The sequence below is a fragment of the Penicillium subrubescens genome (genome assembly GCF_028828155.1).
Source record: "Penicillium subrubescens strain IBT 31985 chromosome Unknown utg000007l_segment0_segment0, whole genome shotgun sequence".
Lineage (NCBI taxonomy): Eukaryota > Fungi > Ascomycota > Eurotiomycetes > Eurotiales > Aspergillaceae > Penicillium > Penicillium subrubescens.
Genome location: NW_026643157.1, coordinates 2,432,004 through 2,447,000, shown reverse-complemented (window position 1 = coordinate 2,447,000; position 14,997 = coordinate 2,432,004). Strand labels below are relative to the sequence as shown.

Below are 14,997 nucleotides of genomic sequence, written 5' to 3'. Positions count from 1 at the left end.
TCCATGGATACAGTTGGCCGATAGATAAGATGGACCTTGGCTATTCGTTAGCGGTCTCCTCATGAATCGCAACCAGGGAAGTATAGAATACATTGCGCCCGGTTTTAGGATCAAAGTTGAGGGCCTGGCAACAAACCAGGAAAATCACCAGCCAAGGCGTGGGACGACCATCTTGATTGTATGAGACTTGTGGGGGGGGGGCCTCCATAAAATAGGTACTGTCATCGTATGTATGGATACCGTATACATGCCAAATCAGGCCCTCCCATAGTGCTGTCCAGTGACTCGTCTCTGCTTTTCGATACCGTACACAATTACCAAACACGTAATTTGACGATTCCTCGATTTCGCCCAGCAAGTCACGGCTGAAAGTCTGAGCCTGAGCCTGAGCCTGCCTTAGTGTCACTGTCTCTCCCCCTCTTGATTTCCCCTTCCCACTCCCTCACAATCTCCCACTCTTCACTCCCCTCGCCATATCCTATTCGATTCATCGCCCAGAGCCCATTCTGCGATCGAGTAGTAACCCTGTTTACATTTCTCGAAATTCGTCCAGTTCCCAGGTCCCAGCCATCCACCCCGACCGCCGCCCATTGACCGCCCTGCGATCGTGATCGAACAAGGGTTGAATCCCCGACCGAGGCGAATCGCCAAACAAAGAAAATTAGACCTCTGGAGAATTGAACAGGGCCGACAATAACTTGGGCCCGACTCGACTTGGATCGAGTCGTGCACCAGATAATTATAGAAGAGAGGAGAATACGTCGATGTACTGTACGTCGCACTGGATATTTCGACCTTATCGACGGTGTTGCCGCAGTTCTCGTCCGGTTTACTGATATCACTGCGACCGATAGAACCTTTCCCTGGGGAACGATAATTATTTCATGACACACTTAAAATGGCAGCCCGACCACCCATGATGCCGCCTCATAATGAGACGGCACACTCCGTCAGCCGAATCACTCGCGAAGGCAAAAAGCTCACATACAATCTGAGTGTCATGCAACAACCCGAGCGTGCAAGAGCCTGTGGTGCTGGCGCTAAGTGTGAGTAGCCTCGTGCTGTTGGCCCCCGAGTCCAGACTGGCCCTGGGGTGTTGGCTAATCATCATCGTCACGAATAGCATCGGCCGACCGTCGCCCTGTTGACCCTCCACCCGTCGTCGAATTGCGCATTTACGAATCAGATCCCGCAAACGATGCGCAGAAGACTGATATTACCTTCGCTTATAATGCCAATTTCTTTCTCTACGCCACTTTGGACACAGCGCGCCCTATCGCTCATGGTCGAGTGGCTGGACCGCCGTCGTGTCCGGTATTAACAGGTGTGCCTGTCGCGGGGGTAGCATATCTCGACCGTCCTTCCCAAGCTGGCTACTTTATCTTCCCTGATCTATCGGTGCGCCATGAGGGCCGATATCGTCTGAGCTTCCATCTCTACGAAGAGATCAAGGACGCCAAGGATGCCGACCAAGACTCGAACACACCACTAGCCAACCAGATAGGCCGCTCGAATTCGGCAAAGCCAGCGTCACCGCAAACATACCTGCATTTCCGCCTCGAGGTGAAGTCGGTTCCATTCACCGTCTACAGCGCGAAGAAGTTCCCTGGTCTGGCCACCAGCACATCTCTCAGTCGCATCATCGCAGAGCAGGGATGTCGTGTTCGCATTCGTCGTGATGTTCGCATGAGGCGTCGGGGTGACAAGCGCGAGGAGGACTATGAATACGACGAAGGAAGTACGGCGTACCCACGGTCCGATCGGTACTCGACGCCAGATCGTTACGTTGCACAGACGGTGGAACGCCCTCGGTCAAACAGCAACGGCAGTACGATGGAGTCGCCATATGGATTCGGACCCGATATTCAACGGCGGCCATCAGGTCCCGACTATGGCTTCCAATGTCCACCACAACCCTACCAACGACCCATGCCACCCGCGCCCATGCCTCACGCCCAAACCCCATCTTACCAATCACATCTTTCCTTCGGCTCTACACCTACTCACTATCCTAATCATCACATGCCGCCCACACCTCCACCAGTGGCACCGCCAGGCACGTACTCTCCTCATACCACCTATGCCAACATCAGACATGCCTCAGCAACAACCGAATACGAAGCGTCTCCAGCAGGATATCCCATGACACCTCAGATTACCGAACCCAGCGGTTATCCAAAGAATACCATGACTTCCTACCGCGTGGAACCACCCAAGGTACAACAATATATGGTGCCTGATCCGTCGCAATATCAGTCTATGCCTCAGGGCATGATGCCCGTTGTAGCGACACCGACACCAGGTCACATTTCCTACCCTGCGCCGAAGAACATGGCCAGTGAATATGTGAACCTAGATACGACAATCGAGGTCGGGTCACCGAGTCCAGGATATGATAATGTTTCAGGGAAGCGAATGCTATATCACACCGGCCCTGTTGGTAGCAAACGATCACACGAGGATTCGTTCGGCCTTGATGACCGGTCCATGCAGAACGGCATGCGTCCGGATGTGGATCCATATCCTACTGCCTACCGTGATTTCTCTGCTGAGAGTCGCGCTGCTCTGATGGCCGAGTTGGGTGCTGATATGGCATACAAGCGTGCGAACGGGAGAATGGTATCGAAGATCCCACCAAATGCGATATAAAACTGGATTTTCCGGCTCATTTGATCACTTGATCTCGGAGCTCGTCTTTCTCCTGCTGGGTTGGAGCAAAAGGGGGCTTGTTCATCCCTGGGTTGGGTTTGCCCTCCCGGGAATGGCGCCCTTTTGCATTTTCTCTTCCTGTACATGAATTCCTTCCCCCTCTGTGGATCTTCCTTGCCTGGTGCCTAGATATCTCTCGATGCATGACTTCCTTTGGTCTCGTTCAACCAGGAAGTCTTTTAATTATGTTGCTCTGTTCATGTTCCATTGGTCTGCGCGGAATTCGGTTGGTCAATACCTGGGGTTATGGTTGCTTGGATCTTTTTATCTCTATTCCCCGATCCGTTTGTTGATCTTTCTCTGTGTGCCTTATCCCTGCACATTCATTATTGTGGGGCTTAACTGCATTTATATCTTTTTTTTATCTTCTCTCTTTTCTCTATGACGAGGAGCTTGTCGTGACTTGGCCTTGATTGTCTGTTCCCCGGAGGGAAGTCCCTTCCTGTGATAAACACCAGGGTAGGGACTTCCCCCTTCCGTATCGCTCCATGTTGATGGTCTTGGGGGGACAAAAACCAGCCATCCAATCTCCTTTTTCAGCCGTCTCGCCCTTGTTTCATGAGGGTTACGTTTTTTCTCTTTCCTACGGGCGGTTAAAAAGGTCGGTTCCTTTCATCTCACTCTCTGTTTAGTGATGGATGTTTTTTACTGCAAATTTTGGAATCTTCCTTATGGGGAGAAAGGATGGAAATGGGTATATTTATGAAAGTGCATCTTGAAGAGAGGTTGTGATGGGAATCGTTTTGTTTGCCGTGTTTCTGCACCACAACGAAGCCAACGTTTTCCACTATCGAAGACTTCTTTTGCTGAATGTTTTTCCTGTTTGGTTTTGGATCTGTTTGGCGTTGGGGCATCTCTTGATACCTATTCTAGCATTATTTGGCCGAATCAAAATTAAAAATCTTGATGACTCGCGATGAATTCATGTAGATTGTAGATTGTACTGCACTTGGTGTGTGGAGTAAACGAGGAGAATGAGGTCATTACTTGAACCACCACCAGGCACCTCAACAACACTGCCTATCTTCTAGTCCTTCAGTATCATAACATTCCATTTTATTCATCACATGTCCCATGTGAGACACGCGGAATCCCAACAAAGAACCCGATCGATCTGCCCCGCAAGGTCGAAATCCCTTTATACCTGGACGTGCCTACATTATTGCACCTTCGAGAAGAAAGGAGCATAGCATGTCAATAGTCGATGGGGAATTATCTAATAACATTCTATACCTAGCGTGCCCTCGTGCCCTTTTCATTTGTAACAAAGTCGAATGTACTAGGGCCATTGGTGGGTGGATAGTAGTGTTGCGTGGTAGTGAATACTTCCAAACTTGGCCGGTTCCCCTTTCCCCACATCAAAACAAACTTCCTCCCTGGGAAAGCGTGCAGTATGTGACAACACTGCCTGACCGCTACGGCCCTGGCTGGACTTTTAATATCTTTTGACACCTCCTACCCTTGAGAAATAAACAGATATTTCCTCGTCAGTTTGCTTGTTTTTGTTCACTGTTTTGGATAGTTGTTCCCATGCGGCACTGGCACTACCTGCTTGGCTCAGCGCAGTACTGAATCTATCCCTCTCTGCCGGACGCGGGGAGCAAGCAGGGATAATGAAGGACGCCCCCGGCGCGACGGTGAGTTTCCTGTGCCCTTGCCCTGCACTTTACACTATGGCGTATTTTGCTTGAAGGCCTTATCTCCTAAATGCCTACCAACAGCAAATCTGACTCGTTCCACGCCACCTCTAGGTACCATCCGATCCCGTCGAAATGGACATCGACTACAACCCCGCGCAGCAGCACCAACGCACCTCGCGAAAACACATGCGCAGCAGCGACGAGGATGATGACGTGTCAGACTGGAGTTCGGATATCTCCGGTCGCTTCGACGATGCCGCCGAGGAGCCCGAGTTGGAGGATTACAAGTCACCTTCAGCCAAGTCGGTGAAACGGCGCCGTTCCAATGATTGGCCTCTACCCGAAGAGGCAGCAGATTATGGAAACCATGATCGTCGAAATGTTCGGAATGGCCATGCAACCGGAGGCTTCGCATCCGCATATCGATCGTCACCTCGGGCATCGCCTCGCACGTCACTGGCGTCGCTGCGTGGTCGGCATGGAGGCGCTTCGACGAATAGCCCCCGTACACGGCTGGGTCGACGGTCGCGGTTCGTTGAGGCGACTATGTCTGATAGTATCAGCGAGAGGCCGCCCAGTATTTTCACGCACGATGCTAAGCCGATGGGACCGCGGCAACGGCAATCTGGGATATTCAGATTTGGCAAGGCAATCGCCTCGGCATTCAATCCGTTTGGGGGTTGGGGTAAGAGTGGTGCCGAGAGTGCCAATCCACAGCCACCTAAAGATGCTCTCAGCCAAGCGGAGGAGGCTTATGCTGAACTCAAGAAGGCGGGCTACAAGGGTACCAATAAAGGTGCTTACCTACAAAGTCAACACGATTCCAACACTCGCTGTGCGGTGGATCCAACCCATGCAGATCAGACATGGCAAGCAATCCAAGCGAAGATGAATTATGACACAACCGCGACTGGTACTACTTCTTACTGTGGCGATCGAGTTGATATTCCCACGCCGTCTCGATCTGCATCCAAATCTTCGAAACGTTCGTCTTTCCAAGACTTGCGGTCGTTAGGACTTCCGTTCATACGGCATCATGACCAGTCGTCCTCAACCTCCATCTATCAAGAACGGACATCAGAGGACTCAATTGAAAATACTGGGCTCCGCAAGCAAAAGTCTCGGAAAGAACTGTCACGTCAGACGAAGCTACTCAAGAAAGTGAGCAACCTTGAGGACAAGCTGGAACGAGCCCGGCGAGAGCTTCGTCAACTATCCGGCAACGAGGAACGCCTACCTTCAACGACACCAGACCGAAAGTCTATGAGTATCGACATGGACCCGGGCAGCTATCCTCGCAAATTTGTTCCTGGTGCTCTTCCCACTCTTCCTTCTGAACGCCTTCTAGATCAACACGCTGTCATCGCCGAATCGCCCGAAGCCATCACTACCGAACTAACCGCCTTGCCTTCCGTGGAAGGTCGAGGAAGTATCTCCCTCGAGGAATCCCAACCAGCCTACAGCACTTCTGCATCTCGGTCACCGAGCAGACGGCCACAAGAGGCACGATCATCGTCTATCAGTAAGGAAAGCTCTTCCCGCAAACGGAAGTCCCCCGTTCCTGAACAACTCGATAGTCGGCACCCGAAGCCCCATGAGTCCAGTCTGGCGAACTACATCGACCACGAAATCGACCGCAACGACGACCGCCCGCCCGAGCACACTGACGACCTGATCGACTTTGGCCTCCTCAGCCCACCACGCCAGGCGAAGTGGCAGAAATTCGAGGCCGGCGATAGCCCCGGCTCTGTCGAGCGCAAACGAAACATGAACCTCACCGCACGAGAAAGGCCAGGTTCACTGCACAAAAGGTCCCCATCCGTCAACCCCCGGAAATTCTCTCCGGCCATCACCCGCTCACCAAAATCCAAGGCCGTACGAACCCCGCCTCCACTACGCATTAAACGTGGTAATTCGAACATGCGCTCGGTGTCGCCTAATTTTGCAACTACCATCCCTGAATCGCCTGGTGCGGCGGCTGATGGTGATGTTTTCTCGTCGTCTCCTGCGCGCACGCAAACCTTGCATGCGTTTTATCTACAGTCGGACTGTCAGCTCGATCCAGACCGTAGCCCGCGCTCTTCGCCGACAAAGTCTAGTTCGGGTCGGAAGAGAAGATGGCGAGGCAGTGATATTCCCCCTGTACCACCTCTGCCCAAGGAACTTCTGGAGAATGCTGCAAAGGTGACTACGTCGCCTACGAAGAATTCGGGTTCTGCGAAGGAACGGGATGGGGCACTTGAGCCGCAGACGTCTTCTGTGTTGAACCTGCAGCCTTCTGCTCTGGAGAAGTATCCATGGCCTGACGATATTTTTTGAACGGGCTGAAAGCGGGAATGGTTTTTCTGAGCCTTGTTAGTGTAGACTTACGTGATGTCATGATGTTACGACTTCTTATACCCTAGAGTTTGGCTTGGGGTTTTGCGTTTGGGAGATTTTGCAGGAATTCATGATGTGCAGTTTCTGATCTCATAGCCACGTTCTCATTGTAGAGCACTATCAACGGTATAAAACCTGACCTTCTAGTCCCGGTGAAGCTCAATGTCCTTTGGGAGAAGTAACCAACTGACCGCCGTAGCACTGAATAGTCCTACCAACATCGGCTGTAAGACCTTGACACCGACCCGTGCGGCAATGACACCTGTAATGGCGGGAAAGATGGATCCACCGATTTGACCGAGGACGAAGACAAATGCTGGAGGAGTCAGAGCTTGCAGTAGGTAATGAATGTTTGAATTTGGTGAATGCTTACCGATTGCAGGGGAGACCATTTCCGGAGGAAAGAGTTTGGATCCGACGGATATTCCCTGTATAAGTATCATGGTTAGCGGATGATATTTTAAAATAGATGAGATATGAATACATACAGTCGCGAAGAAAGGACCAGAGAAAAACCCCATTAGACTGACAGCAACGGCTTCAGTGATGATATTTGGAACCCTGGTACATATTCACGATCAGCATTTAGTCAAAGTTCAAGTTGAAAGCAACTTAAACTTTGATATCACGTTCAAGAAAGGCAAAACTCACAACCAGAAAACAAGTTGCAATCCAACACACAAAACAGCATATATGAATATCATCCGCCGTTCACCAAGTCGATGCGTCGGTTCTGCAAGAAGAAGACGACCCAAAAACCCACCACCCGATAAACCAGCAGGGACATAACCCATATCCTTCAGATCTCCATTCCGCACCTGGACGAGGTACTCGACAATCCATCCGCCGGCTGTAATAGCCGCACCGAGGAAGAAAAAGAAGAATAGACTTAATAGCCATACACTTCGCATAGAAAGAATAGTTTTGATTTCTTTCCAAGCTGCGCGTCCCGTAGACTCTGACTCTGACTCTGCTTCAGCACCAGCAATCGTTGGGGTTTTCCTTTTCCTCTTCGGTGACAACTTCATACGATCGTGGAACGATACACGCACAATCACCATATTAACAACTCCAATCCCTAACGGAAAAGTATAAAATAAATTCCACTTCGAGTCTTCATTCGCAGAAGCAACGGCCGTAGCAACAAAAGGTCCAACTAGACATCCGGCCATGTACATAGCATGAATGAATCCGAGCCAGCGGTGTGCTTTGCGGACAGAAGTCACAAATGTATTGGCGTGGGTGTCGTTATATGCTTGGCCGAGACTGGCGAGAAGGAATGTTACTGCGTACAGCGGGAAAGGTGGGAGCCAGGTACGCAAGACGTGGGCGAGGATTTGGAGGGCGGCGCCGAGGAGTAGTATGAGGCCGAGGTCGAGGTTCTGGCAGATGATGCTGTTGGAGAGGGCGGCGATGAGCCAGCCGAAGAATGTTACGCCGTACCTGGGGAGTATTTATTAAGACGATTCTCTTGATTTATAGAGTAAAATGTAGTAAACATGTACTTACAACACGGAGATCATGTTCGTATCAAGTGAATAGCTGCGTATCACATATGGAATGAGTGAGCCCAGACTACCATCGTTTACTCCGGCCATGAAAAATGATAGTCCTGCGCTGATGATCTTGGGATATAGCCATTTTGGCTGTGGAGGGTCTTCAACCTCTGGTTCTTGTAGGATAGTCGGTTGCTCTGAAGTTGGCTCGACTGGAGCTTTAGTTTGGAGGATAATGGTCTCTGTCTGGGTTTGTGTCCGGGTTGACATCTTGGTAGCAAGGGAAAGTCAAGCAACTGGGTCAGAAGTGTTGAGCGGCGGGGAGACTATTCAATAAAGCTATCGAGACCATCAAGTAGAGACTCCTAAGGACGGCAGTTCGGGCCGGCTTTGCGACTGTCAACTCCACAGTAGTCCACCAGAGCTTGTGTCAATGCTTGGGATTTTCATATGCTTGGGTCGTTTCACAACGTGGAGACAACGTGGAGAACGTGGACTTGCGGTGTCAACGGATTGACATCGGGGGAAGCTCCGAGCTGCAACCAATCGGCCATTCTACGGGTGAACCATTATTACTATTAGCGGGGGTTTTGCTGGTTGAACTGCCGAATTGGGGTACTTAGACCACTCGGGGTCTCCACTTACGGAATCTCATGCTATTGCTCTTGTTACTTGAAGAAAAATATGGACAATTGATGCAACTCTATCACAAGTCTAACTATAGTGTATATATGCACCTATATACACAGGATTTTGTCCGCCGGGTGGGGCTTTCCTCTCAGGGCTGCCGCCGCTTTTATGAGGGCGATCAGGCTACGGCTCACTAAATGCCAGCACGGGCTTAGACTCAGTTATCAGGTCAGTTCAGTCATGTGATCACTCAGTGATCACTCAGTCACTGCTTACTCACCACCACTCATTGTCCAGTCAGCCAGCCTTACTCCGTACTTCTTTTCCTCCAGCGCGTGTTAGCCTGTGCCCCAAAAGGGCATACCCCACAGGGTCATCTATTCTGTGGAACTAGCGCGTAGTGGTACGTGTGAGGTCCTCCCATACTGGAGGTCTCCGTTTAGTAAAAAAAAACTACGCCATTAACCCCCAACCAACACAAAAGTGAGGTGGACCGTCCTCTTCAAGGTTATGCTGTTCAAAGAGGCCTTTGCAGTGTCATGTATTATGTCCTGTGATCTAAAGTATAAAAGGAGACTATAAAAGGAGAGAATGTCTCCTCCACGGTCCCAATAAAGGCAATATATATTCTTTTCTTGCATCTACAATCAACTCCTCCTCAAAGACTGCCGCTGAGCTCACAATCCATATCCGATTATGGGTCGAAAAGCCTTTTCCTCAAAGGGTGATGAGAAGGCCAAAGAAGGCGCCGTCTCTTACGGCAGAGGAACGGCTATATGTCGTCATTCCAAACATCTTGCTGCCTGATCTGCTCGTCCATCGCCCTGGACACCAGTAGTTAGAACAACATCCAAGTCTTTTGTCTCAGAATAGTTTAGAGAAATGACCCGCTGCACTTGGCTGTCTAATTTGCTTGACTGTGAGTGAGGGACAAATTGGGACCAGGATGATTTTACTGTCAGATAAACGTACCCACCGGTGCTATGGACACCTCAGGAGAATGTTACTGCGGGCTATCTAAGTTGGGCAAAGCCAAGCTTAAAGGCCCCCCGGCCTAGTTGTCGCTTTCAGTATGTTGACGATCAACCTCATTTCGCGTCACATTATCGGCGTTATTATTCAGTGGTTGGTGGTCGTATTCAAAGGGACAATCATTAACGGGAAGACTGTAAATGGAGGAAACCTGCCGTGGTTGTGACCTGAACTTCTCACGCCAGCCTGCCGCAAATGTAGCTGGAGCTATGCTAGGCTCATAATCGGGTGGAGGTGCCATGGAACCGATAATACGATAGTATACAGTGCTGTTTGTTTTAAGAGTGACTTTAATCATCCCCTATATATACAGTAACTAGTGCAGCACAGGTTGTCTCGACAGAAGCGCAGTAGGCACAGATCTTCACCCGTGGCGTGATCAATCGAAGCACATGACGGTCTTAAGCTATCCATATCGATTTCTCATGGAGTTGAAGTTTGGAAAAGGACGGTCTTGCTACCGAATCCTTCGCAGAGAAAAATGATACATTTCATATACACATGTACATAGCTTGACTTGATACAGAAACATAATATGTCGCACGTTATCATTTCATAGATAACAGCCGTTCTGAACAGCAAGACCATTGCACAACAATTATGGACAGTTTCGCTTGCGACCAGCCATCTCCACCATCAGATCTTCTCGACAAAATCCTCACATCTCTTCTCGTCGCCCGCATATCCGCCGTTCTCAATCTCCATCTTTTGGATTTCAGCATTGAAGTGAGCCATGCGCTTGGCAAACTCCTTTTCCTCATCCCACACGAAAAGGCTTTTGCTAGCGAACAGGAAGTCGATCTGCTCGAGCGTGCGGCCGGCAGTCTCGGGGAAGAAACAATAGATGATGGGGATGTAGGCGAGCATGGCGGCACCAAAGACGTAGAAGGTCTGAGAAAAAGGAAGTCAGAAATGAAAATATGGGAAAGGAAAGAAAGAACTAACCTTCTCGTGAATACCGGCAAACATGACCGGGACGAGCATCGACCCAGCGCCGTAGCCGACCGCCCAACCCGCAACACCAAAGGCGTTACCCTTGGCGCGCAGCCATGTCGGGAAAATCTCGGTCGGATAAATGAAAGGAATCATCAACCATGAGGAGCTGAAGACAACCACGTAGAGGAAGACCATGGCGGCGGCTCCGGTTCCGTACTGTTTAGCCTTGTCGGGGTTGTTGACGGCTCCACGGTTCAGACCACCACTTGAGGAAAGTCAGCAGGAGCAACGTCAGGACGAAATGGGATTGTACTCACAGGGCAAAGAGAATAATACTCAAAACGACCGCTCCCCAGTAGAGGGTCCGGCGACGACCCACCCGGTCCAAGGTCAAAGCAGCGATACCAGTTCCCAGAATACCGCAGGTCATGCACAAAGCAGACAGCCAGTTGGACTTGAAATCATCAAAGCCAGCAGTGCGATAGATGTTTCCCGAGTAGATGACAACTGCCGCGATACCCGTGCCGTATTGCATCAGAACCTGGAGCCAGAAGGCCAGCTGGATACGGCGTCCAATGTGAATATCCCCCGATCCAATGCCCAAGAACATTTTGATATAGCTGGAGCTCTGCGACTCCTGTTCCATCTGCACGACGGCGACGATCTCGCGAATTTCTTTCTGAACATTCGGGTGGTCGCGGTCGCCATCTCCGCGGAGCTTGGTGATAATCTCGAATGCCTCCTCGTTGCGTCCGACCTTGACGAGCCATCGAGGCGATTCAGGAATGAGCAGGGTACCGATGACGAGGAAGACAATTGGGATCACTTGGCAGGCAAAGCAGAAGCGCCATCGAAAGGCACCGCCGGCGTAGTCGGTGAAGGAAGTAGCGAAGCCAATCCAGGAAGACAAGGCAATGCCTCCAAAGTTGGCGAGGAAAGTCAGGGCGATCATTTGACCTCGATGGTCCGCTGGAGCCAGCTCTGCGGTCCACGAGGGAGCAATAACGATAATGAAAGAGACCCCAACACCCGCGACAACACGGGCGCAGAGCATATGAGTGAGATTCACGGCACTAGCCTGCAGGATGGCTCCGACAAAGCACCAGACGCAGGCCATCCAAATACCCTTAATACGTCCGTAGGCGTCTGAGAAACTACCGGCCCAGAAGGCTCCGAAGAGAGCACCGAAATAATACATGGCAGCGATGCCACCCTGCAGAGAGGGCTTGATAACTTTTCCATGCTCATCGGCGAAGCCCATACGATACTGCAGTTGTGATATTCGATTAGTTCACGATTCCAACTCTTTGGGGGTAATGATTCAGGAGGACTGCGATACACACTCCATATTCTGGGGCGACGTTGACAGCGCCCATGACACCCTGACTCATGCCCTCATAGGAAATGGCCACGGCAGAGACTGCGGTAATCAACCTGAGCAGTCTAGGTCCAGGGACCGTCTTCCAGAAACCTTTCTGGATCATGGTGAACAAACTTGAATGAGGAACAGAAAAAAGTAGACAAAGACAAATTTGGAATGAATATATAATATGGAGAAACCAAGACTCTGAGAGTCAACCCCAGATAATTGATAGAGAAAAGAGTGGATCAGAGTCGTATCAGGAAGACATGGGGATATTTATAGATGATGAGTGGTTTCCTTCCATTGTATGTAAGATAGGTGTGAGATAGAGAGAGAGAGAGGGAGGCAAACCCCGTGGGGTGAAGATCACGATAAATTGGGGCTATATGGTTTTCTTGCTTCTAGTGCTGTCATTCACGGGGATCACTCCAAACTCAAAAACCTCGGGGTCTCTTTCCTTCTCCTTCTCCGCCTCCGCCACCATAAATCCCGAGTTTTCTTCCCACTTTCCATCTCTCCACCCCTCCTCGATCTTGTCTCCTGTCTGTTCTCGTCTCGATTTCCTTCTTCGAGACAGACTTACCTCGCCACTACCGTTCCACTTCTACAGACCTCTTCAGATTTCGACACGAATTTCAACATGGGAAAGCTTCGCTCAAAAGATGGATGGTCAGTCATTCCCATTAATTTCCCTACACTACACTAGCTGCACACTTCGCCTGTCGATAAACGGAAGGAAGGGTGGCTGTTCCATATCTGTATCTCATGCCTTGGAACGGTTGCGGGGAAAGTTGCCAAGCAGAACTAATGACTGTGTGACCGCTGACGGAGAAGTGTCCAGGCTCTGTCCTTGCCGTGATTTTTGCTAAGTTTTATCGCAGCCTAACTTGCCGGAAGAGGCATGTCAAATGTATACCATTGAACAGTTCAATATAAGCTGAATGCAACGGCTTACCCGAGATCAGGTGACCAAGTCAAGCCAATCTGTTCGCAGTGCCAGAAAAAGAACCGGCCATGTCTTCGAGAAGATCCATCCAAGAGCATCAGGATCAAACCTTATCAACTACGAAAGACTAGGAAAGACCCCAAGGATGCTCCTGGCCATGACCATGATGAAATATCTCCCCTTCCGGAACAAGGAACTGCAGACGTAGTGATTGCTAATGCAACCAGCCCTGAACGTATCACTAATCCAATCTATACGGAATTCTGTACCAATGCCTCGGTGATATCACCATACAACACACAAGGATCTACTATCCTCCCGAAACTCACCACCGACTCTGTTCCTGCGCCTCCGATGGCCTCTCCAGTCAACAGTACCACTACCTCACCATACTTCAGCGTGATTGGAATCCCGATCTCCCACCAGGTCCGACGGGAGTCTTTAAGTCCATGGTCTCCGGCTTCGCCCCCAGGTGCAGTACATGCAGGGTCTCCACTGACCTACAGAGAAGCTTACCTTGTGCATCACTTTGCAACGCACCTCGGGTATTGGCTAGACTGCACCGATGCTTCCCGCCAGTTTACCCGGAAAATCCCCGTTCTGGTCAAGCAATCGCCGATCCTGCTTCATGCCGTACTTTCCTATTCGGCTCGGCACGTCGGGGATGCCGAAATGGCCGAGCAGGCGCATGAGCGTTGCGTAGAATTATTGATTCCCTCCCTGAGCTCGGAAACGGTGGCCAACGATGATATTCTGCTGTGTGCAATTGTCATCCTGCGGGTGTTTGAACAGTTAAATGGTATGTGAGAAAGTTTTCGAGCCGATGCCCAGGCTAACTTCCTTGGGACTGAAACAGTCATGGTAACCGGGAGCGACCAGGAGCGTCATTTAGCAGGCTCCTTGGCTCTGCTCCGGGCGTCGCAAGGGCCGGAGGTGGATCCATCAACCCCGGGGTTGCGGCAGGCGGCTTTCTGGGTGTACATGCGTCAGTGCCTCTACAATGCCTGTGTACATCAGCAGGCTCCTAATGTGGATTTGAACATGGTTCTCATCCCTCCACCGGGCGGAGGTGACCCTCTGAGCGATCTGAGGTCTGAAACAGCCTGGGCCAACACTATGACTTGGATCTGTGCCACGGTGGTACACTTTTGCTTTGGATCAAGCTACCCTGAGCCCTCAACCAGAATACGCCGATGGCAAGAGCTATCTGAGGCCGTCGAGAATTGGTTGATCACCAGACCGGATACATTTGACCCAATCTGGTATAGCGAAGCTGTCCAGGGGAGTGGAAACCCATTCCCAGAGATATGGTTCACAGCGGACTGGCATAGTATGTCTGCAAAAAGTCTTCTACTTTGCGCTGTCTAATGTTTTTTGTAGTTATGGCATTTGGATTTTATCATCTTGCCCGTATGCTCTTGGCCATCTACAAGCCATCGCCTAAATTTGCAGTCAGGGGGCCACATAGCACAGCTCGTGAGTCTGATGTGAGTTCTGGTTTTGCTGACATGCGGATGAGTTCTCGTTGACACCAGCAGATCCGAGTCATGATGCACGCTCGTGCAATCTGTGGGGCATGCAACAGTTCCCCTTCGACGGTGCCATCGTTGATCACGCTCTGTCATTCCACCTTTATTTGTAAGACATGTCTAGGGTCTGTGTGGGGTATAGTTACTGACATCGACAGGGGGTCCCTTGATGACAGACTCAGCAGAAAGGGCTGGAGTAATTAGACTGCTGCGAGATATGGAAGTGACGCATGCATGGCCGACGACTTGGATAATCAATTCTCTAAAAGAAGAATGGACGATGACGTAACCCGTTCACGTCAAAAGTGAAAGGGCATTTATCTATGCGACAAAGGAA

The 14,997-nt window shown here is 50.5% G+C and overlaps 5 protein-coding genes across 5 annotated transcripts; 3 read left to right on the top strand and 2 right to left on the bottom strand.

Annotated features, from left to right (window-relative positions):
- Positions 1–898: 898 nt before the first annotated feature.
- veA (sexual development activator VeA) lies at positions 899–2,649 on the top strand (the record flags this gene model as incomplete). The annotated part of the gene is made up of 2 exons (XM_057156596.1): positions 899–1,046; positions 1,124–2,649. The coding sequence occupies 2 exons, from the start codon at positions 899–901 to the stop codon at positions 2,647–2,649; spliced, it is 1,674 nt and encodes a 557-aa protein (XP_057005251.1).
- A 1,832-nt stretch (positions 2,650–4,481) lies between these two features.
- Positions 4,482–6,668, top strand: N7473_010656 (putative nuclear RNA binding protein; the record flags this gene model as incomplete). The annotated part of the gene is made up of 1 exon (XM_057156595.1): positions 4,482–6,668. One exon carries the CDS (start codon positions 4,482–4,484, stop codon positions 6,666–6,668), a length of 2,187 nt encoding a protein of 728 aa, XP_057005250.1.
- Positions 6,669–6,871: 203 nt separating this feature from the next.
- N7473_010655 (putative MFS transporter) lies at positions 6,872–8,494 on the bottom strand (the record flags this gene model as incomplete). The annotated part of the gene is made up of 5 exons (XM_057156594.1): positions 6,872–7,044; positions 7,102–7,156; positions 7,217–7,289; positions 7,380–8,171; positions 8,238–8,494. 5 exons carry the CDS (start codon positions 8,492–8,494, stop codon positions 6,872–6,874), a joined length of 1,350 nt encoding a protein of 449 aa, XP_057005249.1.
- Positions 8,495–10,522: 2,028 nt separating this feature from the next.
- N7473_010654 (putative MFS monosaccharide transporter) lies at positions 10,523–12,306 on the bottom strand (the record flags this gene model as incomplete). The annotated part of the gene is made up of 4 exons (XM_057156593.1): positions 10,523–10,777; positions 10,832–11,087; positions 11,140–12,089; positions 12,166–12,306. 4 exons carry the CDS (start codon positions 12,304–12,306, stop codon positions 10,523–10,525), a joined length of 1,602 nt encoding a protein of 533 aa, XP_057005248.1.
- A 519-nt stretch (positions 12,307–12,825) lies between these two features.
- Positions 12,826–14,949, top strand: N7473_010653 (Zn(II)2Cys6 transcription factor; the record flags this gene model as incomplete). Its single annotated transcript, XM_057156592.1, has 7 exons — positions 12,826–12,854; positions 13,067–13,095; positions 13,151–13,930; positions 13,988–14,461; positions 14,512–14,618; positions 14,670–14,769; positions 14,819–14,949. The coding sequence occupies 7 exons, from the start codon at positions 12,826–12,828 to the stop codon at positions 14,947–14,949; spliced, it is 1,650 nt and encodes a 549-aa protein (XP_057005247.1).
- Between the last annotated feature and the right edge of the window lie 48 nt (positions 14,950–14,997).